This window comes from Anomaloglossus baeobatrachus, chromosome 5 (genome assembly GCF_048569485.1).
Source record: "Anomaloglossus baeobatrachus isolate aAnoBae1 chromosome 5, aAnoBae1.hap1, whole genome shotgun sequence".
NCBI classification, from domain to species: domain Eukaryota; kingdom Metazoa; phylum Chordata; class Amphibia; order Anura; family Aromobatidae; genus Anomaloglossus; species Anomaloglossus baeobatrachus.
The window spans coordinates 256,674,559-256,697,284 of record NC_134357.1 but is presented as its reverse complement, the minus strand read 5'-3'; the positions used below and the strand labels follow the sequence as shown (position 1 = coordinate 256,697,284).

At 45.7% G+C, this 22,726-nt stretch overlaps 1 protein-coding gene across 1 annotated transcript in view; it reads left to right on the top strand.

Annotated features, from left to right (window-relative positions):
* The first annotated feature begins 3,457 nt into the window (after positions 1-3,457).
* CNPY3 (canopy FGF signaling regulator 3) overlaps positions 3,458-22,726 on the top strand; it is a 28,726-nt gene continuing 9,457 nt past the window's right edge. The window contains exons 1-4 of the mRNA XM_075347400.1: positions 3,458-3,565; positions 9,524-9,623; positions 17,211-17,340; positions 18,172-18,268. Of these exons, the coding sequence (XP_075203515.1) occupies positions 3,473-3,565; positions 9,524-9,623; positions 17,211-17,340; positions 18,172-18,268 (420 nt within the window). The 5' untranslated portion in view covers positions 3,458-3,472. The remainder of the gene's footprint in view (positions 3,566-9,523; positions 9,624-17,210; positions 17,341-18,171; positions 18,269-22,726) is intronic.

Sequence of the window (22,726 nt, the reverse complement as noted above, 5' to 3'; positions counted from 1 at the left end):
TCCAACAAAACATTACATTATCCTGACACCCCCCGCAAACAATATCCGCATGCATGGTCTGTGGCGCTCAGTCTGCGGGGATGAGTTGCAGACCCCAATATTTATTCAGAATGCACAATATTAGGTTGCTTTCACATCAGACCGCATATGACCAGATCCTTTACAAATGTGTTGTCATTTCAATGCATTTGCAATGGAATCGCAGCAATATGCATTCACTTGCGGTTGCGAGCGTCACACACTGGATCCGGTAAGATGCAGTATTTTATCTTTTTTCAAAACGCTACTTGTAACGTTTTTTACCTCGGACAAAATACTGCATCTCACCGGATCCTTCATATTGCGGCGGTATCTGCAATGCTTTTCAATGAGCCGGATCCTGCTCTACCGGAAGTCAACGCATTCTGATAGGCAGGATCCTGTTTTCAGTACTGAGCAGGATCCTGTTTTCAGTACTGAGCATGCTCAGAAAGTAGTTCCTCCCCCGTGTTTTCTAGTGGAGCTAGATCAGTCGAAGAAGGAAGACAGAAGAAAGAAGAGCATGGATCGTGGAGAGATAAGAGGGAGTAATAAACAAGGAGTCTCTAAGTGTGTGTGTATTTATTTCTAATAAAATATTTTTTTCTGTGTGATTTCTTGTTTTTAACCCTTATTTGAGATTCTTAATGGCCGGGTCAAACTTGGCCTGACATTAAGAATCTTGGGCTTTATATCAGCTGGTATTAACCCCTTATCACCCAGGTCCACTGGAAGAGTTGGATACAGTGCCAGAAGATGGTGCTTTTATGAAAGCGCCATTTTCTAGCGTGGCTGCGGACTGCAATTCACAGTGAAGGGGGAGGGCGGGGCAGGCAGAAAGATTGGGCTACTCTGCACTGCAGATTCCAATCCCCAGCTGCCTAGCTGTACCTGGCTGGACACAAAAAATGGGCGAAGCTCACATCATATATTTTTTTTTTAATTATTTCATGAAATAATTAAAAAAAGGTCTTCCCTATATTTTTGGTTCCCAGCCAGGTACAAATAGGCAGCTGGGGGCAGCCTGTACCTGTCTACTGTACCTGGCTAGCATACAAAAATAGGGCGAAGCCCACGTCATTTTTTTTAGTTTTTGGGCAAAAAAACCCAAACAAAAACAAAAATAGGGCTTCCCTGGATTTTCCATTGCCAGTGAAGGCACCAAGGAGTGGGGGTTAGCAGCTAGTAGATGCTTGGATTACCCTTAGGCCGGGCCACACGGGGCATGAGAGTCATGTGAGTATCCCTCCGACTGTGCAAGCGGACCTTAGCTGCGGGCTGGCTCTGCAGAGGGGAGGGAGGGATTTATCTCCTTCTCTCCTCCATAGCCGGCTATTGCCATTCTTGCCCTGCACTTGCAAACACCAGTGTACTGTGAGTGCAGTGCAATTTTTCTTTCGCCCCATAGACTTGAATGGGTGAGAGAAAAGAGTCTCGCATTACAGTCGCAGCATGCTGTGATTGTTTTCTCGGTCCAATTAGGGCTGAGAAAATTATCGCTCATGTGTGCTGACACACAGGCTAACCTGGTCCGAGGGAAATGTGATTTTTTATCGCACAGATTTTCTCACTGTGTGGCTTAGGCCTTAGCAATAGAAAAAACGGCAGCCCACTTTTATTTTTTTTTTTTTACCCCCTGATCTGAACTCAGCTGAACTCCTGACCACACACGGTCACACGTGATCGGCAGCAGCCAGTGGACTGCTGTTAACCTGCATCTATCGTAGCGTGTGCGAGCTGTGAGATTAGCTGACTCCAGTGCCGGCTGATAAATTCTGTGTCCTGCTGCAGAAGGATCCGGTAAAATAATTGCGGTTGCATGCATTCCACGTACAATCCGCAGGATCTGGTCAGATGCGGTTTGCGTTTTTTGTTGACCGGCAAAAAGACGCTGATGTGAAAGCTCCCTTAGGCCATGTGCCCACGGATTTTACAGTGGAAAACCTGTGGATTTATCTGGATTTTCTAGATAAATCCACAGGTTTAAGCAAGTACAGACACTCCCTATGTTACCCTATGGGACATGGGGAGTGCGGTGTCCATGCTGCGGATGTCCCGCAGACGCACGTAACTGCATGTCAATTATTCCTGTGGAATTACCTGCGGAAACCCCGGCCCTCCGCTATGAGATAGAGGCCGGGACTTCTGGAGGAGTCTAAGGCTGCTTTCACACATCCGGTTTGAACAGTGCGGCTCAATCCGGCTGTGAAACCTATGCTACAGATGCGGTGAAAACACCGCATCCTTTGCATAAGTTTTTACATGCGGCCCGTCCATTTTTTTCCAGTTGCGGCACGCTACTGAGCATGCGCAGTGGAAGAAATCGCATGCGGCGGCCGGATGCGTTTTTTTCCGCATTGCGCCGCATTTGGCATCCATAGGCATGCATTGAAAAATGCGCCGCAGCGGCCGGATGCGTTTTTTTTTGCCGGAGGGAAAAACGTGCCAGGCAACGTTCCATCCGGCCGCGGCTAAATCTGCCGCATGCGGCAAAAACCGGACCGAACGCAAGCCCATGCGGCACAATCCGGCACTAATGCAAGTCTATGCAAAAAAAAACGCAACCGGCGGCAAAAAAAAAAACGGTTGCGGTTTTTCTGCAGAGCGCCGTATTGTGCCGCAGAGCAAAAACCGGATGTGTGAAAGTAGCCTAAGTCGCACGAATGCCCGCAGTTTACCGCAACAACTTTGCACATATACCGCAGCAATGGATAGCTGTGGATCCCGGGGAGCTGCTGTGGGAAACCTGCGGATATATCCGTGGGTACATTGTCCTGTGGGCACATTGCCTTAAAGTGACATGCTGCATCTCAAAAAAACGCAGCTAAGATGCAGACATCGAAAGATGCCCAGTGTGGACAGCAACATAGAAAGCTCAGACTTTGCTGGGGAAGGAAATGCATGCATGTTGGTGGATCTCTGTGACCTCAAAAACGCAGCAAAAGATGCCCTGTGTGAATAAAGCCTAAAGTTTGACAGGTATTGATGAACGGCAGCACATCAGTGATTGGCTGCAGCGTTAACGTGGCAGAATGTGACACAAGCACCTGAGCCCCAGCCATGCAGGGGAGGATATGCTTTTATTCCACCAGAGCACCCAACACGCAGACGACCCCTTAAACTCCATTACCATAGACGCTGAACACTGTACCCCTCCCGCCCCCCACCATGTGCAGATTCCGGCCATGACCATAGCGCTATGGCGTCTCATTACCTGCGCAGAACCGTCCTCACTTCTCAAACTGCGTCACCGAGAACAATCGCCCCGCGGGCAGCGGCACGGTAGTTTATAGTCTTGTGTCACATGACTCCATACGTCATGGGCGGAGTTTCTGGGGACTTTCCCAGGACTGTTTGCCAGACTCCTCTCTGTTGACAATGGCCAGCTGGTCGGAAGCGGCGATTCGGTGCGGCCCCTAGCGGACACGTAGTGTATTGCGCCCTGACACAGAAAATGGATCACGTGACTAGAGAACACGGCGTGCTCTGTGATTGGCTGCTGCCCCAGCCGAAAGCGGAAGTTACCGGAGAGAGACGGCTGAATGAGGTGAGGGGGATGTATTTACTGCCCGTACGTGGTCCTGGTCCTTACCTGCACTGTGGGGCTGCACCGGCCTCTGCTCTGGCTTGTATATAGCGCAGGGTATCCTCACGTTACAGTGCACGGGCACTGTGTGACAAGGCTTCTATATACTGTGCAGTGGCCAGTCTGGCGCATTCACCTCCCATAGTGGTGAGAACAGCATGTCTCCTGCGGTTCAGCTGAGGCTCATCTATATGTATGTCTATGAGGCTCCTAGCCCGGGCAGGAGACCCCAGTCTGTGCAACTCAGGGGTCTGAGTCCAGATTACCATGATCCCCATGTTTCCCCATCCATGGAGCTCAGCCTGTAACCTGCTGATCCCCTGAGACAGACTGTAACTGCCCCATATTAGGGGAAGGGTTCACTTATCCACATTAATGGCTATTCCTCAGCCCAAGCCCTCCAGCTTCTATAAATCCTTCTGTAATATTAAAGCACCACTCAAACGTCTATCTTTTTATATATATATATATATATACATATATATATATTTTACCAGTGAAGTGGAATCTGTAATAAGTTCCCTGCCCTTAAAATGTTTATCAGCCGCCATCTTGGGATAAGCAAAAGATGGTAATTAGTATATTCAATAGAGGGCCCAATACAGACCCCTATGATACCCCTAAGTTTGCTGTGACCCAATCCAGTAACAACCACCCTTTGTTTCCTAACACTAAGCCAGTTCCCGTAGTCCCATTAATCTCATTTTATGTACCTAGCTTTTGTGTGGCACCGTATCAAACACATTTGAAAAGTACATATAGACAACGTCCATGACGTTACTCTGGTGCAGCCTGGAACATATCTCCTCATAGAAGCTGATCAGATTAGTCTGACAGGACCAATCCGTCAAACCCATGTTGTTTTTGTGTTATGAGGGTCTTTTTAGTGAGATACTCTAGGATAACATATCTTAGAAATTCCCCACAGATTCATCAAGCAGTATTGTCCAGAACTCTGACATAAAACTGCTTTTAGCCTATGTGCGCACGTGTGCGCTCTGCACCGCACCTAAAAGGTGCGCTTCAGAGCGCAGTTGAAAAGCTCCGTTCTGAAGCGCATGGTGCCGGCAGAGAACGTGCGCTCTGCCTGCAGCTCCTGCCATAGACAGAGCAGGGGCTGCCGACAAAGCGCACGGAAGAAGTGACATGTCACTTCTTAGAACGCGCGCTTCGGGCAGCAGCCAAAGCGCTGCGCTCTAAGACGCCACGTGCGCACGGCCCCTGCACAATCTCCATAGACTGTGCAGGGGACGCAGGATGCATGCAGTTACTCTGCGCTACAAAGCGCAGCGTAACTGCATGTAATACGCATACGTGCGCACATAGCCTAAGGCTATGTGCGCACGTTGCGTAAATACATGCAGTTACGCTGTGCTTTGTAGCGCAGCGTAACTGCATGCGTCCTGCGTCCCCTGCACAATCTATGAAGATTATGCAGGGGCCGTGCGCACGTGGCGTTTTAGAGCGCAGCGCTTCGGCTACTGCCGAAGCGCTGCGTTCTAAGAAGTGACATGTCACTTCTTCCGTGCGCTTTGCCGGCAGCTCCTGCTCTGTCTATGGCAGGAGCTGCAGGCAGAGCGCATGGAATCGGCTTTTTTTTTTTCTTCCACTACGGACATTTTCTGCAGCGATTTAAAGCGCACATGTGCTCTTCAGAACGCTGCAGAAATTTCTGCAGTGAAGTACACAACGTGCGCGCATAGCCTAACTGTCACAACATTTTTGCACAGCTGCATTTTTACATCTGCCTCGGCCAGTTCCCCCACCTTTTTGAAAAGTATTGGGTGGAGCTCGGTCAGGATAGAATCATGGGCAAGCTTGCTCAACATACCGTATTTTATGTGTTATAAGACACCCAGAATTATAAGACGAACCCAAAATTTAGAGGCAAAAAAAAAAAGGTAAGAAAAAATTGGTGTCTTACCGGGGGACGGCAGCAGTAGTGGAGCAGGGTCACCGGAGGCAGGGGCGGTGGTGGAGTAGGGTGATGCTGCAGGGGGTCCGGTGAGTGTCCCGAATGTTTTCTGCAGGCGCTATGAGGCAGCAACATCCAAAATCTGTCAGTGGTGCGTGCTTAAAAAAAAAATGGCGCCCAGAGTCAGCGCATGCGCAGATATTGCTCAATGAGAAGCCAAGATCTCATCTACGCACGCTCCACCTCCGGGCACCATTTTCCTTGAAACCGCTATTGGGAGATCAATGGGCTGGAGGCAGTGTGTGCGCAGACGCCGACTCCGGGCGCCAACATTTTCAGGATTGCCCCTGAGTCACCACAGCATACAGCCTGCAGTCCTATTATAAGCTACATTCGGCTTATAAGATGCACCCCTCATTTTCCTACCAAATTTGTGGGAGGAAAAGTGCGTTTTATAATCCAAAAAATAAGGTATTTATCATAATTCATGCCTCAAACGTGCCGTAAATTAAGACAGAAATGTACACAGGCTCCTGGGTGCATCCATTGCTAGGGGTGGTGCACGACAGTTGAAATATGCACAAATTAATTAAAAAGCGCATATCTCTTAATGAATATGGCATATCTTGTTCATGCGTTCCCTTTATTAAGAATGATGTACACTCTTCCAGGCTTCATCTATCGGGGCCTAAACGCTTGATTCCTGGCAGTTTTTGCTTGTCTTCTAAGCAAAATAACTGCGGTATGTTTGAAGTGTCCCATAGAATTTTTTTACAGGGTTCTCCCCAAAACAACAATTATTAGCTGAGGAGTCAGGTGTTGAGACCCCCCCCCCCCAAACGGCTCTGTGAATGGAGCAGTGGTCCATCCTCACATAGTGCACATTCAAGACTTTAGGACCACCTTTCTCTTGAAGGTCAGGGTCCCATCATGTGGAGTTTCTAGTGATCATACATACAAATATGGCAAAAATTAAGGGACCATTGCAAAATTGTCAGTTTTTCTGATTTTTGTCTTTATATGTATATTTCTGAGTAAAATGTAAATTCTTCTTTTATTCTATAAACTACTGACAACATGTCTGCGAATTTGCAAGCAAAACATTTATTTTGTATTTATTTTCTGAAAATGAGAAATAGTCACAATAACAAAACAATGCACTGCTTTCACACCTCAAATAATACAAAGAAAACAAGTTCATAATCATTTAGAAACAACAATAATAATGTTTTATCTCAGGAAGATTCAGAAATCAATATTTTGTGGAATAACCATGTTTTTTAATCACAGCTTTCATGCGTCTTGGCTGCTTTCCAGCAGTCTGTCACACTGCTTTTGGGTGACCTTATGCCACTCCTGGCGCATTCCATGATTAAGACCTATTCAGGTTGAAACGCGTAGGAACAGCTCCTCTGTCTTGCCTCTCTATTTTTTGTCTTGCTTGGATGGAACATTAATATTTTTATGATCAATAAAGAATCTGTTTTTTAAGAAAATTCTACTTTCTCCTGAAGTTGCTGGAATTTCTCCTTTTCTTCTTATGCCACTCCTGGTTCAAAAATGTAAGCAGTTCTTCTTTGTTTGATGGCTTGTGACTATCCATCTTTCTCTTGATTACATTCCAGAGGTTTTCAATGGGGTTCAGGTCTGGAGATTTGGCTGGCCATGACAGGGTTTTGATGTGGTGGTCCTTTATCCACAGATTGATTGACCTAGCTGTGTGGCATGGCGCATTGTCCTGCTGGAAAACCCAGTTCTCAGAGTTGGGGAACATTGCCTGACCAGAAGGAAGCTACTGTTTTTCCAGGATAATCTTGTATGAGGCTTGAGCCATACGTCCTTCACAAAGTTTAACCTGCCCAATTCCAGCCTTGCTGAAGCATCCCCAGATCATCACCGATCCTCCACCAAATTTCACAGTGGGTGCAAGACACTGTGGCTTGTACACCTCTCCAGGTCTCCATCTAACCACTAGGCGACCAGATGTTGGGCAAAGCTGAAAACTCATCAGAGAAGATTACCTTACTCTAGAAATTGGGCAGGAATTGGGCTCTTCCTGAGATAAAACATTAGTATTGTTGTTTCTAAATGATTATGAACTTGTTTTCTTTGCATTATTTGAAGTCTGAAAGCAATGCATTTTTTTGTTATTTTGACCATTTCTCATTTTTAGAAAATAAATACAAAATGTATTGCCTGGAAATTCGGAGACGTTGTCAGTAGTTAATAGAATAAAAGAACAATTTACATTTTATTCAAAAATATACCTGTAAAGAAAAAAATGAGAAAAAAATAAAAATTTGGAATTTTGCCAGAGCTGTATTTCACTTTGTGGATCGGGTATATATGCTTCCCACTCACACAGTTCCGTTCTCCAGACCACCCTTGTAAGCCTGCAGCACGGGGGGCTCCTACATGGAGCTGTGGTGTAAAGAGGGCATCAGAAGCATGCATCATCTGCGAGTTCATAAGGCGAGGGAGCATAACTAAGAATTGTGCATGTTGATATCCAATGTGCCCTGACATATGCTGTCAGGGAAAATCCGGACACCCCAATTCACATGAAATGTTTGGTGGACCCTGACAAAAACATTGGGTTTGTCTAAAGTGTATTGCCACCAGTATACTTCTCATATTGAGTTGTAAAATCGCAAAGGATACTTCCTGTTGTGGAAACCCCTTTCCTGGGAGAGCTAATTTGGGGTGAGATACGAGGGATCTCCAGATCTGCCAATGTTGGTCCCATTAATAGTGGTGTATCGTAGAGAAGAGCACACAGCCAGTGTCCGTGTACCAGGCTTTGTCTGACTAAACACCAGTGTATTACTACCACAAGAGATAAATGAGGACCACAGCCACACCATGATTAACAAGTTGGTATATAGTAGATTAAATAGTTGAAATGCATGGTGAGGTATAGGACCCGGACAGGTCGCTAATTAATATGCACAAAAAGAAGAAAAACGCGACCACAACGCCTAATAGTTCAAGTGATATCTTTATTGAAACCAGGAAAGGTAAATGGCGGCACAATTACAAGTGAGACTGCAGGTAGCAGGAGGTCCAAGGTAATGAATATGGTACGAAGGCTTGGACAGCCGAAACGGCCGTCGGGTGACGCAGGTTACGGTGTGCTCCCAGTTTCCTCCCAGGTATGCCAGTATCTATTACATGCGGATAGTTGTGGCTTAGTTGCATGCCCCTCTACTTTGTATCCGTTATGGGTGTCTCATAGCTAACCGCTGTACACTTTGTTCAGGCTATTATATCCTCCTGACACCTGATCTATATGCAGTTTTTCCTGGTTGGTAAATTGTATCGCTCCATCTGCTCATTGAATCAATGGGACGGTACTTGTGTATTCATATGTATACATGTTCAATCATTTAACTTGATTGACAATAGTTACCATATTCATTACCTTGGAGCTCCTGCTACCTGCAGTCTCACTTGTAATTGTGCCGCCATTCACCTTTCCTGGTTTCAATAAAGATATCACCTGCACTATTAGGCGTTGTGGTCGCATTTTTCTTCTTTTTGTCCACAAGAGAAAGGGGACGGCTTAGTACATTACCCTAAAGGGTATATAAGTTCAGAATAACAAAATCCTAAATGATGGCTCCTGCGTTCCTTAAAGCTCGTTCTATCCAGTCTTCTAACCTTCATTAACAAAGACATTTGAAACAAAGGCATCTTTATACCAGAGACAACACCCAGTGTTATTGCTTTTATCAATGACACTTCTAAAGCTAATATAAAACTACAACATTATCAGAGATGTATAGATTTATAAATTGCTTAAATGATAATGAAAACTTAATACAAAATATTAACCATAACATTACCATACCTCCTGCTCTCTCATTTAAGGGAGCGGTGCTGGGTTATACAATGGCTTTTCCCGTGTGTAGGTATTTTGGATTGGAGCCTTCTCTTCTGTCCATCTTGTTTTTGTTTGTACATCCTCACAGCCTATGCCTTATCATTGGTTTGTGTCTTTCCAGGTCTCAGCCATGTGGTTCCTGCTCGTCTTTCTTCCGCTCAGTGTCAGACTGGCAGATGCAGTGGACAATGAATGGGTACATCTTCCCAATAAATGTGAAGGTATGTAACGGTTAAAAAATGCTGTTGCTCTTCGGTTTCTGAACAAGTATATAGGGATCCTGATTGGTGAACACATTATATAAGGTCAGACCAAAGTCTATCTAAAGGGTTCCTTACAACATTTAAAGTTAGGGGCTATCTGTCCGCTGGTGCCCCATCGATTCATAGAGCCGGGCTCTGAAATGCCCTGTTGGAATTGATCATGTCCACCACGGCATGCGTTCTCTATAGGACTGCTGTAGTTAGCAGAGTACAACGCTCATGTTCCTCACCCAGTCCCAAAGAGATTACATAGAGCTGTAGACAGATGAGAACCTTTAACCCTGTCTCTACCAAGAATGTATTTCATATGCCCTTGCAGGGGGACTACTCGGTATCCAAGGACATATAAGAAATGTTCTTGCTACTAATGGCCATATCTTAGCCTGGACCGCAGCTACAGCAGTGATCTGGGCCTGGCTTTACCTCTGAGATTCTTAACTGTAGTGTCAATCCAAAGCATACTAAAAACATATAAAAAGAGATTGTCCAGACAGAAAAAATCCCAATGGCTTTTAGAGTCCATTTTACATCCCCCTATGATGTAACTTAACAGTGCCCTTTTGCTGTCATGCCTATATCCAATAAAATATGGCTATACCCTCTGAATATAACCTGATACAGTCATAGATAATAAATTAATGAGGTGGGCCACTACTCAGAATTAGTAGCCACATTAATCTAAACCTCATAAACAAGGCTTTTCTCAAATATCTTGTGTAGTCAATTTTGACTATGAGTGGCACTATTCCGGTCCGCACATCCCCATCACATGACCCCCGGGCTCCGTGATCTCTGAGATCCGGTGATATCACATCAACTTCCAATTGGCCCAACATCATCAAGGCGGGCCCCAGTCTCCGTGAGTAACTGGGCTGTGGTTGGAGTTTCACTGCTCGTCTCAACCCAGCATCTCACCTGCTTGTAGCACTCTGCAGCAAAGGACAGAGCGCGGGAGATGCTGGGCTGTGACTAGCAGTGAAATGCCGCTCACAGCCCAGTCACTCAGAGAGACTGGGGGCCCCCTCGGTGATGTCGGGTCAACTGAAGGTTGATGTGACATCATTGGATCTCAGAGGTCACAGAGCCTGGGGATCATGTGATGGGGATGAGCAGGACACAATAGTGCCGCTCAAAGGTCACAGAGCCTGGGGATCATGTGATGGGAATGAGCAGGCCACAATAGTGCCACTCAGTGGTCACGGAGCCCGGGGACCATGTGATGGGGATAAGCGGACCACAATAGTGCCGCTCAGTGGTCACGGAGCCCGGGGATCATGTGATGGGGATAAGCGGACCACAATAGTGCCGCTCAGAGGTCACAGAGCCTGGGAATCATTTGATGGGGATGAGCAGGACACAATAGTGCCACTCAGTGGTCACGGAGCCCGGGGACCATGTGATGGGGATAAGCGGACCACAATAGTGCCGCTCAGTGGTCACGGAGCCCGGGGATCATGTGATGGGGATAAGCGGACCACAATAGTGCCGCTCAGTGGTCACGGAGCCCGGGGATCATGTGATGGGGATAAACGGACCACAATAGTGCCGCTCAGAGGCAGAATGTACTACACAAGGTATTTGAAAAAGGCCTTCTTTATGATGTTTACATTGATGTGGCCACTAATGCTGAGTAGTGAACTACCCCTTTAAAAATTCTGCTAAAGATGCAGTAATGAGCCATACCGTACGGGCTGTATCTGAATAAAAACATCAGCGTATGCTGCACAAAGGTAGATTGAATGTCTTCAAAATGCAAGAATGAAAGCAGAAAATACAACTATCGCTGTGATGGCAGATACCCTGTGCACTGTAAGAACAAATGATTTCCTCAACAGGATCAAGCAGGCTAATACATTTGTGCAAATGTTACATACACTAATGAAGTATGGAGATATCAGTCAAAAGCTATGAGTGATGCAATAGTATTTCCTTATGAGAGTATGACCAGGAATGCATTCAAAATACATCAATAAATAGATAATATGCAAACACAAAGTCTATAAGCAGACAGCATGGATGAAGCCATTAGCAGCAGACATACACCAGAAGCATGAAGGCGAAGAGAACACAGACCGTACTCACCAATGGACCTCCTGTATTTGCATATTATCTATTTATTGATGTATTTCGAATGCATTCCTGGTCGTATTCTCATAAGGAAATACTAGTTTATCACTCCTAGTTTTTGCTCGTATTGCTCATTACTGCTCCTTTAGCATAATTCTTCATTTATTATACACTACACACAAAAAAGTTAGGGATATTTGGCTTTTGGGTGAGATCTCAGGATGATCCTAAAATACCCTCTAACCTTTTCAGGTGCACTTATTGTGACCTTCTCTAATCTTTTGGATGCACATGTCCAGCTGTTCAATATTTCAGTACTTTTTGCACAACTTGCTGTTCTCTAACATGGAGCTTAGTGCAAAATTCACAACAGGTGTTTGAACCCCGAAATGTAGAGCTTGAATTAGAATTGGAATTTACACAGTCCTCCTCATGATAATGTTCACATTTTGACATCATGAGACCAAGATAACTCCTAACATTTGATTAACAGTACCTCATCATTGTGAGGCTTCAAGCAGGATGTTCTCAGACAGAAGTGGCCACTGAGCTTAGAGTGTCATCAGCAGGTTATAACAGATATACAGAGAGACTGGAAGAGTAACAGAACGGCATAAAAGTGGATGTCATTTGGCCAAATCCTACACACTGACGACCGCTTCATTGTGAACAATAGCCTTTGGAACCGGATGATGAATGCCACACAACTCCATGCACATTTAAGGGAGGTGAGAGGCACTTAATTGTCACGTCAGACCAATAAAACCGTTTACATCAGCGTCGCCGGCGTGCTAGACAAGGGTAAATCAAAAAAGGGAATACTCCCAGCTTTCTAAATTTTTTTAAACTTTATTCCACAAATACGAAATAGCAGGTTCTGAAATGGAGATAAAATCAACGCTTTGACAAAGGATGCCTGTGTGCATACAAAATATGTCACTTTTATCTCTATTTCTGGATTTGCCATTTTAAAATTATACAATAAAGTGTGAAGAAATTTTAAAGAGCTCAAAATATTCCCCTTTTTTTAATTTACTCACGTAGAGTCACACGGCTTCCTTTCTTGCTCCATGCGTGCCAATGGCCAATGTTAATGGTGGGCTTGGTTTTCCTCTTTTTGAACCTGCAAGGTTACCTGACCACACCAACAGGCACATGCGTCATCTACTATGGACGAGGGACCAGTGGGCCTCAGCGCTGTTCACTGCTGACAGTCGATTCACGCTGAGCAAAAATGATGACTGACAATGATGTTGGAGACATCAAGGAAAGTACTATGCATCAGCCACTGTTGTCACCACACGAGCCTTTGATGATGGTGATGTTAGTATGGCCAGGTCTGTCTAGTCAATATAGAACTGTCCTACTTTTTGTGAATGGTCCAGTGACCGCCCCTACTGCTTAATTAATCCAGTCTTTGTGCCTCTTCATGAACAACACAGGCTTAATTTCATCTACATGGCTAACAATTCTCCAGCTCATCAAGGTCACATCATTAGGGAACAGCTGCTGGAGACTGTGGAACCTCAAATAGAGTGCTCTACTCTTTCTCCAGACCTGAATCCCATAAAAACCTATGGGATCAGCTGAATTGCTGTTTAGAGGCTCGTAACTCTGTACCCCAGAACCTCAGTGACCTGAGGACCGCCATTCAAGAAGAGTGGGAAGCCATGCCTCAGGTGACAATAACTCCACTTGTGAGCAGCATGAGAGGTCATTGTCAAGCTGTATTTGGTGCTCAAGGTCACATGACAGGTTATGGTGACATTAACATTTTGAAGGGGTATACCCCATGGTTATAATCTTTTGTTTCAAAACATTGTTTGAGATGAAGAAATCACTATTACATCCTTCTACTTAAATTCCCTACTTTCATGATAAAATATTACTGTAGCGTGAACTTTTTACATTTTCCAAAAATTTCACGCAAAAGCCAAATATCCCTAACTCTCAGTGAGTAGTGTATCTTGCTCTTGTGTGACTGTATGAGGCCATATTCAAAGGGTATAGCCATATTTTACGGTATATAGGCTTGACCACAAAAAGGCACTGTGTACTTTACATTAAAGGGAGATGCGATATGCATTCATAAAACCATTGTTGCCTTTTTAAGAATATTTTTGTGTACATTACAGGAGCAAAACAAACAAATTAAGTAAAAAAAACAAAAGGGGAAGAAAGCAATTTACATTTTTTGATTTTTTTTTTTTTAAGTCCTTTGTCATCGGTAAAAAAATTAACTTCACTTCACCTGGAAGTAATGTTGTGTTCTTCTGAGTCTCCCTGCGTGCTTAAACAGTAGTGTACAACCACATATGGGGTATTTCCATACTCAGGAAAAGCTGTGTAATGAAATACAGGGTACATTTTTATTTTTTTTTAGCAAAATGAAAAATGTTGAACTAACTACAAAATTTTGTAACAAACATTATTTTTAATTTCCCAGCCTAATAGTAAAGAAAACTTTTAAGGTAAAATGGTAGTGTGGTTTCCAAAATGGGGCTACTTCTGGGGTGTTTTAGCTGAAGTGGTACTGCAGGAGCTTTGGAAATCCGATATGGCAATCGAAATTTTTTGTGGCCAAATTTATGCTCTAAAATTAAAACTGCTCTCCGTTCTATGTCATACTCTGAGCCATTAGTATAGTTCCATAACTAATCACATTTTTTTTCTCTTATTTTCTCTGGGAAAAAAAAATCTATGTACACCAATGACTACACAATATATATAGAGGCTTAATGCATTAATGAAAAGCCAAACCAAAGCCAAAAAAGGAAAAAAATGCAAGCCCAAATCGTAAAATATTATTGTCATGGTTCGCCTCCCCGTCCACATGGCTAGGGGGCGGAGCCTTCTCTCGGGCCTCACTTCCGGTCCCTGGATGCCTTAAAAGCTGACATTTCCAGTGAACCAGTGCCGGCTATAAGCTTAGCACTGCTTTGCCTGTGATTGCTGGTCCTGTGAGGGATATCCTGATCTGTCTGTTCCTGTGCCCCCGTGCCCTTGTCTGTGTTCCGTCCCCTGGTCGTCCCTCATGTCCTCTGTCCCCTCTCCTATTTCCCCACTCGGTTGCTTCCTCCGATACTGACCTTGGCCTGACTTTGACTCCGCTTTTGCTCATTCCTCCGGTCCTGCTTCTGCCCGTATGGTGTTTGACCCAGCCTGCCTGACTATTGCTTGCATGCCCTGCAGTTCTGCTTCTCAGCTGTGCTGTGAGGCAGTGTATGAGAACGCTGTGTATTTATTTCCTGGTTCTCGTTTCTCCGTGTAGTGTCTTCTGCTGCAGAGCTCTGGCTCCCCCTGGTGGCAGCTTGACAATTACATTTTTTTTTTTGTTAAATCATTAAAATGTAAACAAATAGGGAAGAGACCCCAGACACATGGTAAATAAAAGAAAACAGGCGGACAGCTGACATAATAATTAGTTGAAAAAATAATTTAGATCATGTAAGTATATAAGGTGGAGTATACATATATGGTGTGTGTATATATGAGAAGTCATATATATACACCATATATATAATATCACAGTGAATATTACTTACAGCAAAGATGGGCTGCAGTTGTACATCGCCCAGGCCAAAAACTAATATTCTAGCAGGATACAGCTAAGCCCCCACTAAGTGGAGGCATCATAGGTGCATTTCGTATTCTGGCCATAATACCAACTAAAACCTCATATTTTTTTTTGTACAGGATACAGCCAGGCCCCTTTTTGTTAGGCCTTGCTATTAGAGTTCCTGTCCCTTTTGTAGTGCGCAGTTGGGGTACGGCTTGGCAGCCCACCTGATCTAATAGTATGGGCGTCACTTAATAACCTGTGGGCTTGTGACTGTGCGTCTGCAAGTGTGAACAGTGCTCTATGCAAGTCATCATTGTGCAGTTTTACCATCCAGCAATCGCCCCCTCCATGGTTTGGAAGTGTGTGTGTGATTTCCTCCTGCACCTATGATGCCTCCACCTAGTGGGGGCTTAGCTGCATCCTGCTAGAGTACTAGTTTTTGACCTGGGAGATGTACACACTGCAGCCCTATCTTTGCTGTAAGTAATACTTAATTTTTGGAGGATATTCATTCCTCTTTTTATTGCTATTTTTATAATCACAGTGAATATAATCAATTTAAATGGCATCTCCAAGACTAAGCATTTCGGTGTGAAACGCGCGTCGAGTGAGGTGGACTCTACAAATGCAACATGGTGCCTGCAAACTAGGACAGCAAAGTGACCCCCAGCGTGTACAAAAACAGTGGTATACAACCACATATGACTTTTTTGTATTCAGGAAAAATTTAATAAGAAAAAAAAAATTGAATTTTTAAATTTTTTTTCATTCCACTTTGTATAACTTCATATGAAGACTCTGAGGGGTTAACAAACTTGATCTCTGCCATTTTGAATGCTACAACAAGTGCACTAAAATAGTGTAAATTGTGTCTGGGGGAGGGATAATATACAAGCCCCCTGAAGGCAATTGAGAACAGAATTGGCCTGTAAAAAATAGGTTTCTGAAAGTTTCTTGAAAATGTGAAAAATTGATGCAAAATGTATAAGCCGTCTAATGTCCACAATAAATAAATATAAATGATGCCAACATAAAGTAGCCATGAGGAATGCCAACTTTTATTTTACTTTGTGACCACCTGTTTTAAGGGCAGAAACGTGTAAAGTTTCAAGATTTCACATTTTTCTCATTTCTTTTGTATATTTCAGTTCTCCTTTTCAGAAATGTAAAACATATTAACCTCGGCGTACTCTTACCATAAAATACAATGTATCACAAGGTAGGAACCGCCTGGCCTTGTAAATGCTACGGAAAGTGACTCGCGAAAATTGTCCTGACCAATGTCGAAAACCCTCTGGCTGTAAAAGAGTTAATGTTGGGAATAGCCTTGTAAACCCTTACTGACATATGATGTACATTTACAGTGCCTTGAATAAGTTTTCATACCCTGTGACCATTTCCACATTACACTCTGAAACGTAATGTATTTTATTGGGATATTATGTGTTAGACCAACAAGTATTTGTGAAGTGTAAAGGCAATGATATATGGTTTTCTAAATATTTTTAAAAAATGTATCTGAAAACTGTGACGTGCATTTGTATTCAGCCCCCCTGAGCCAATACTTTGTAGGACCATCTTTTTCGCTACTGCAAGTCTTCTTAAGGATAAGCTATCAATACTAAAGTACCGGACAACACCTTTCCCGTTTTCCTGCCAAACATAATGTACATGTAACACTAATGCTTATGTACAAAGTAATACACCTAAAAAAATCTACATGTTTCCCCCATGCTTTACACTGCAGCTCTATCGCTTCAGCTTTACGGCTGTGTAGAAGCTTAGCGGGTATTTGGTGCTTGCTGATAAATGACACCATGTACTGAGGTCACAGGTATTGGAGAATCTGCTTGAATGCTGTGCCCTCCGGGTGGCCATTGCCAGCTATTTTCGTAAACGCTGTTTCTCTCTTGCAGTCTGTAAATATGTTGCCCTGGAGCTGAAATCCTCATTTGAAGAAACATCCCGGACACGTGAAGTTATTGATACTCACTATGGGTTTCTTGATGGGGATAAGAAACAAAACAAGATCAAGTACACTAATTCGTGAGTTCTTCTTTTACCCACTTTCAGTATTAGTTTCCATGGGCTTGCTCTGTCACGCACAGTACAGTCGCGGCTGTATCATGTGAGCTCCTGCAGGCCAGAGCTGCGCTCATCACTCTGCCTGGGACAATGTAGGGCTTAGTGCACTCATGGATGCCACATGTGCCAATACGTACGTGTGCTTTTCTTTGACCACTCTCTGAAGGTCCTGACTGGTGGACCTCTTTCTGTGAATAGGTTATCAAGACCATTGACTGCCACATGGAGGTGAGTTGTGTTGACGATGTTACGACCTCACATATCTGCCAGAACTCGTCCTTGATCAGTAGGAATTGTGCATGGCTCCCATTCTAATGAACAGGACATGTGCATGATATGCCGGCCGATGATGCACGCATCTGGGCAGATATGTGGGGTCCTAATGTCATTGCCACTGCTCAGCTGTGATGCAGAGGTGAGCGGTGCCGGTCAGATTAGCCCTTTAACTTCAGTCAACCTCCTTAACTCTTGGATAGCTTTACAAACTTGACGTGACTGATTTCTCCAGTATGGTGGCAAGCGGCAGAGGCTGGGCTGCTCGTACACCTACAGATGAAATCTGGTGGTCACACAAGCAGAGAATATGTGGGCTCATATTGCACTGACCAGATAGGAACCCACTGTACAAGGAAATAGAGCCTAGCTAGAGATGGCCCTGAAATTCTGGAGGTAATCATTGGACAAGCATAACTGAAAAAGTGTAATTGTATGGGCCACCATCATCATTTATTAGCTTCTTGGATATTTTGCCATATTGGTACTTTTTGTAATTATATTTATGGATTTTTCCAGGGATATCCGCCTGATAGAAGTCACAGAAGGCCTCTGTCAAAGGCTGCTGGACTACAATCTCCATAAGGAACGTACTGGCAGTAATCGTTTTGCCAAGGTATTGTCAGCATATAGGGGACTGTACACATACTCCTGGCAACGTATGAAAAAGTCTATCTCGGGCACTTCATTGGGGGACACAGGAACCGGAAGCATTGGTTAAAGTGCCACCACCTGGAGACTGACACTAAGAATACATCTTAGAAAATGTAGCTGACTCTTCCCAACCAGGATACACCTGGGCAGCTGAGACCCAGTAATTCCTTTCAGCTCCGTCTCTTTCGGAGGCAGATATGTCTCAGTTTTGATTAGACAGGTTAGGAGCTAGCCTTCACGTCTGGGGATGCAAGTCTTAGCAGAAGTGTACTAAAAGCTACGTACTTCCTTCTGTAGTACTGGTATTAGTTTTCCCACTCAATATTGGGACAGCTTTATGACGTGCAATGGATTCTGTATCGCCCCCAAAGAAGCGTTTGAGAAATAGACTTTTTGTACTCAGCGTAAATTCTCTGTTTTCTTCATTGGGAGGCACTGCATCCTCGTTTGTTGTTTTTTTGTGTGTTTTGCTCCTCCTACTGCTTTTGCACTATCTGAATGCGGAGGACTGGAATCCCTTATATTATCCCTTGGTTCCTGCGTCCTCCAGTGCAGGCTATGTCAAAGAGATTTTACGATTAGTATCAAACATCTTTATTTCTCAGCACAAGTGACAAATTACACTAACAGCAGTACTAGAGCCAGGACCTCCATCTATGCACTCTGCACTTGGGTTTTTGATCTGGACAAACACGTAGAGTATATCCCAAAAGTGAGAACACAACTCACATTATTGTAAATATTTTATTACCGTGTTTCCACGAAAATAAGGCAGTGTGTTATTTTTTTGCCCCAAAACGTGCACTAGGGCTTATTCTTGGTGTAGGTCTTATTTTTGGGAAACACAGCTAAGGGCAGCTTTGCACACTACGACATCACAGGTGCGATGTCGGTGGGGTCAAATCGAAAGTGACGCACATCCGGCGTCACTTGCGATGTCATAGTGTGTAAATCCTAGATGATACGATAAACGAGCGCAAAAGCGTCGTTATCGTATCATTGTTGGAAGCTCCGACTTTTCCATAATTGTGCTGCAGCGATGGTACGATGCTGTTCCTCGTTCCTGCGGCAGCACACATCGCTGTGTGTTACGCCGCAGGAACGAGGAACTTCACCTTACCTGCCGCCGGCGGCTCTACGGAAGGTAGGAGGTGGGCGGGATGTTTACATCCTGCTCATCTCCGCCCCTCCGCCGCTATTGGCCGCCTGCCGTGTGACGTCGCTATGACGCCGCACGACCCGCCCCCTTAGGAAGGAGGCGGGTCGCCAGCCAGAGCGACGGTCGCAGGGCAGGTGAGTGCATTTGAAGCTGGCGTAGCGATAATTTTCGCTATGCTAGCTATCACACGATATCGTACCTGCGACGGGGGCGGGGACTATCGCGTGCGACATCGCAGCATCGGCTTGCGATGTCGCAACGTGCAAAGCCCGCCTAAGGCTGCTTTCACACATCCGTTGTTTTGCATCAGTCACAATCCGTTGCCTTGAGGAAATATGGTATCCTGCAAAATATTTTGCAGGATTCCGCTTTTCTCCATAGACTTGTACCGTGTTTCCCCGATAGTAAGACACCCCCGATAGTAAGACGTAGTGGGGGTTTTGGGGGGGTCGGCTAATGTAAGACGTACCCCGAAAGTAAGACGTAGTAAAAATTTATTTATTTATATTTTTTCTTCTTTACAGTACAGTTACAGCGGCCGAGCGCACAGCTGAGCGCCCTGACATGCCGGCGGCCGAGCGCTCAGCTGAACGCCCTGACATGCCGGCGGCCGAGCGCTCAGCTGAGCGCCCTGACTTGCCGGCGGCAAAGCGCTCAGCTGAGCGCCCTAACATGCCGGCGGCCGAGCGCTCAGCTGAACGCCCTGACATGCCAGCGGCCGAGCGCTCAGCTGAGCGCCCTAACATGCCGGCGGCAGAGCGCTCAGCTGAGAGCTGTCACATGTCGGCGGTCGGGCGCTCAGCTGAGCGCCCTGACATGCCGGCGGCTTAGCGCTCAGCTGAGAGCTGACACATGCCGGCGGTCTGGCGCTCAGCTGAACGCCCTGACATGCCGGCGGCTGAGCGCTCAGCTGAGAGCTGACACTTCTGGCGGTCGGGCGCTCAGCTGAACGCTCGGCTACCGAGAAATGTTGAAATGTTGCAGTAATGTTGTCCGTGGTCCATCAGGACCATGGACAACATACAAAATCACGCAGCCTCAGTGCCCTCATGTGCAGCCGCTGGTGGTTAAGTTTCCTTAACTTGCGGTACACTTAGGGCGCAATCGCGGCAAGTCCCCATACGGTACATTGCATGGAGACTTGCTGCGATTGCTGTGGGATTTTTTCCAATATAAGACATACCCCGAAAGTAAGACATAGTGGCACTTTTGGGGGTAAAAAGAATGTAAGACACTGTCTTACTTTCGGGGAAACACGGTATTAACGACTGATGGCCCTCTGTTGCATCCACTATGCGATTGATCAGTTATGGAATGATTGACCGCTGGGTGGAAGCAACGCAGAATGTAACGTTTTTTGTAGCGTGGAAAAATTGCAGTGCGCAGGATTCCGTCGGCATCCGTCGTTGGTTATAATGTAAGCCTGAATCCGTCCAATCCGTCTAAGGCTATGTGCCCACGCTGCAGAAAATTTGCGGAATTTGCCGCAATTTTTTGCGGAAATTCCGCGGATTTTTCAAAAATCTGCAGTAGAGCAAGTCCCCAGCCATTTCTATGGCGTTTGGGGAGTGCTGTGCCCATGCTGCGTTTTTCTCCGCAGCGGAAATAATGCGGATTTCCCTGCAGAAAAATCTGCAGCATATCAATTATTCCTGCGGATTTTTCCGCAGGATCCAATACTTACCTGCCTTGATAGCAGACACCGGAGTCACTTCCTCTGGTGCAGAGGAGTGCAGTGGAGCCAGGAGCAGGAAGTGAGCGGGGCCTGCACAAGCTCCGGTCATGTGACAGTTGGAGCTAGTTCAGGCCCACCCAGCTTCTGCAAAATACAGACACTGAAAGACACGACTGGAAAGTGAAGTGCTGCGTGATGGAGGTAAGTATGAACTCCCCGATCACACCAGCACTTGTTCTGCATGAAGGATGCAGTGCTGAAGCCATGGTACTGTAACCTCAATGTAGAATAACCGCAGCATATCCGCAGGAAATCCGCAGCATGAAAACAGACAAAGTTGTGCTGCAGATTTCTGGGAGCTCCTGCGGAATGTCCTGCAGATATATCCACAGGACACTTTCCCCGTGGGCACATGGCCTTATGAAGGATTCCGGCGACGGTTCCATCTTTTAGCAACAGAGCATGCTCAGATATTAAATTCCTTTCTGGTTAGAAAATCTCTCTCTCTCTGTCGGTCTCTCTCTCTCTCTGTCGGTCTCTCTCTCTCTCTGTCGGTCTCTCTCTCTCTTTGTCGGTCTCTCTCTCTCTCTGTCGGTCTCTCTCTGTCGGTCTCTCTCTCTCTCTGTCGGTCTCTCTCTCTCTCTCTCTGTCGGTCTCTCTCTCTCTCTCTGTCGGTCTCTCTCTGTCGGTCTCTCTCTCTCTCTCTGTCGGTCTCTCTCTGTCGGTCTCTCTCTCTCTGTCGGTCTCTCTCTCTCTCTGTCGGTCTCTCTCTCTCTCTGTCGGTCTCTCTCTCTCTCTGTCGGTCTCTCTCTCTCTTTGTCGGTCTCTCTCTCTCTCTGTCGGTCTCTCTCTGTCGGTCTCTCTCTCTCTCTGTCGGTCTCTCTCTCTCTCTCTGTCGGTCTCTCTCTCTCTGTCGGTCTCTCTCTGTCGGTCTCTCTCTCTCTGTCGGTCTCTCTCTCTCTCTGTCGGTCTCTCTCTCTCTCTGTCGGTCTCTCTCTCTCTCTGTCGGTCTCTCTCTGTCGGTCTCTCTCTCTCTGTCGGTCTCTCTCTCTCTGTCGGTCTCTCTCTCTCTGTCGGTCCTCTCTCTCTCTGTCGGTCTCTCTCTCTCTGTCGGTCTCTCTCTCTCTCTGTCGGTCTCTCTCTCTCTCTGTCGGTCTCTCTCTCTCTCTGTCGGTCTCTCTCTCTCTCTGTCGGTCTCTCTCTCTCTCTGTCGGTCTCTCTCTCTCTCTGTCTCTCTCTCTCTGTCGGTCTCTCTCTCTCTCTGTCTCTCTCTCTCTGTCGGTCTCTCTCTCTCTCTCTGTCGGTCTCTCTCTCTCTCTGTCGGTCTCTCTCTCTCTCTGTCGGTCTCTCTCTCTCTCTGTCGGTCTCTCTCTCTCTCTGTCGGTCTCTCTCGCTCTCTGTCGGTCTCTCTCCTCGCTCTCTCTGTCTGTCTCTCTCTCTCGCTCTCTGTCTGTCTCTCTCTCGCTCTCTGTCTGTCTCTCTCTCGCTCTCTGTCTGTCTCTCTCTCGCTCTCTGTCTGTCTCTCTCTCGCTCTCTGTCGGTCTCGTCTCTCTCTGTCGGTCTCTCTCTCTCTGTCGGTCTCTCTC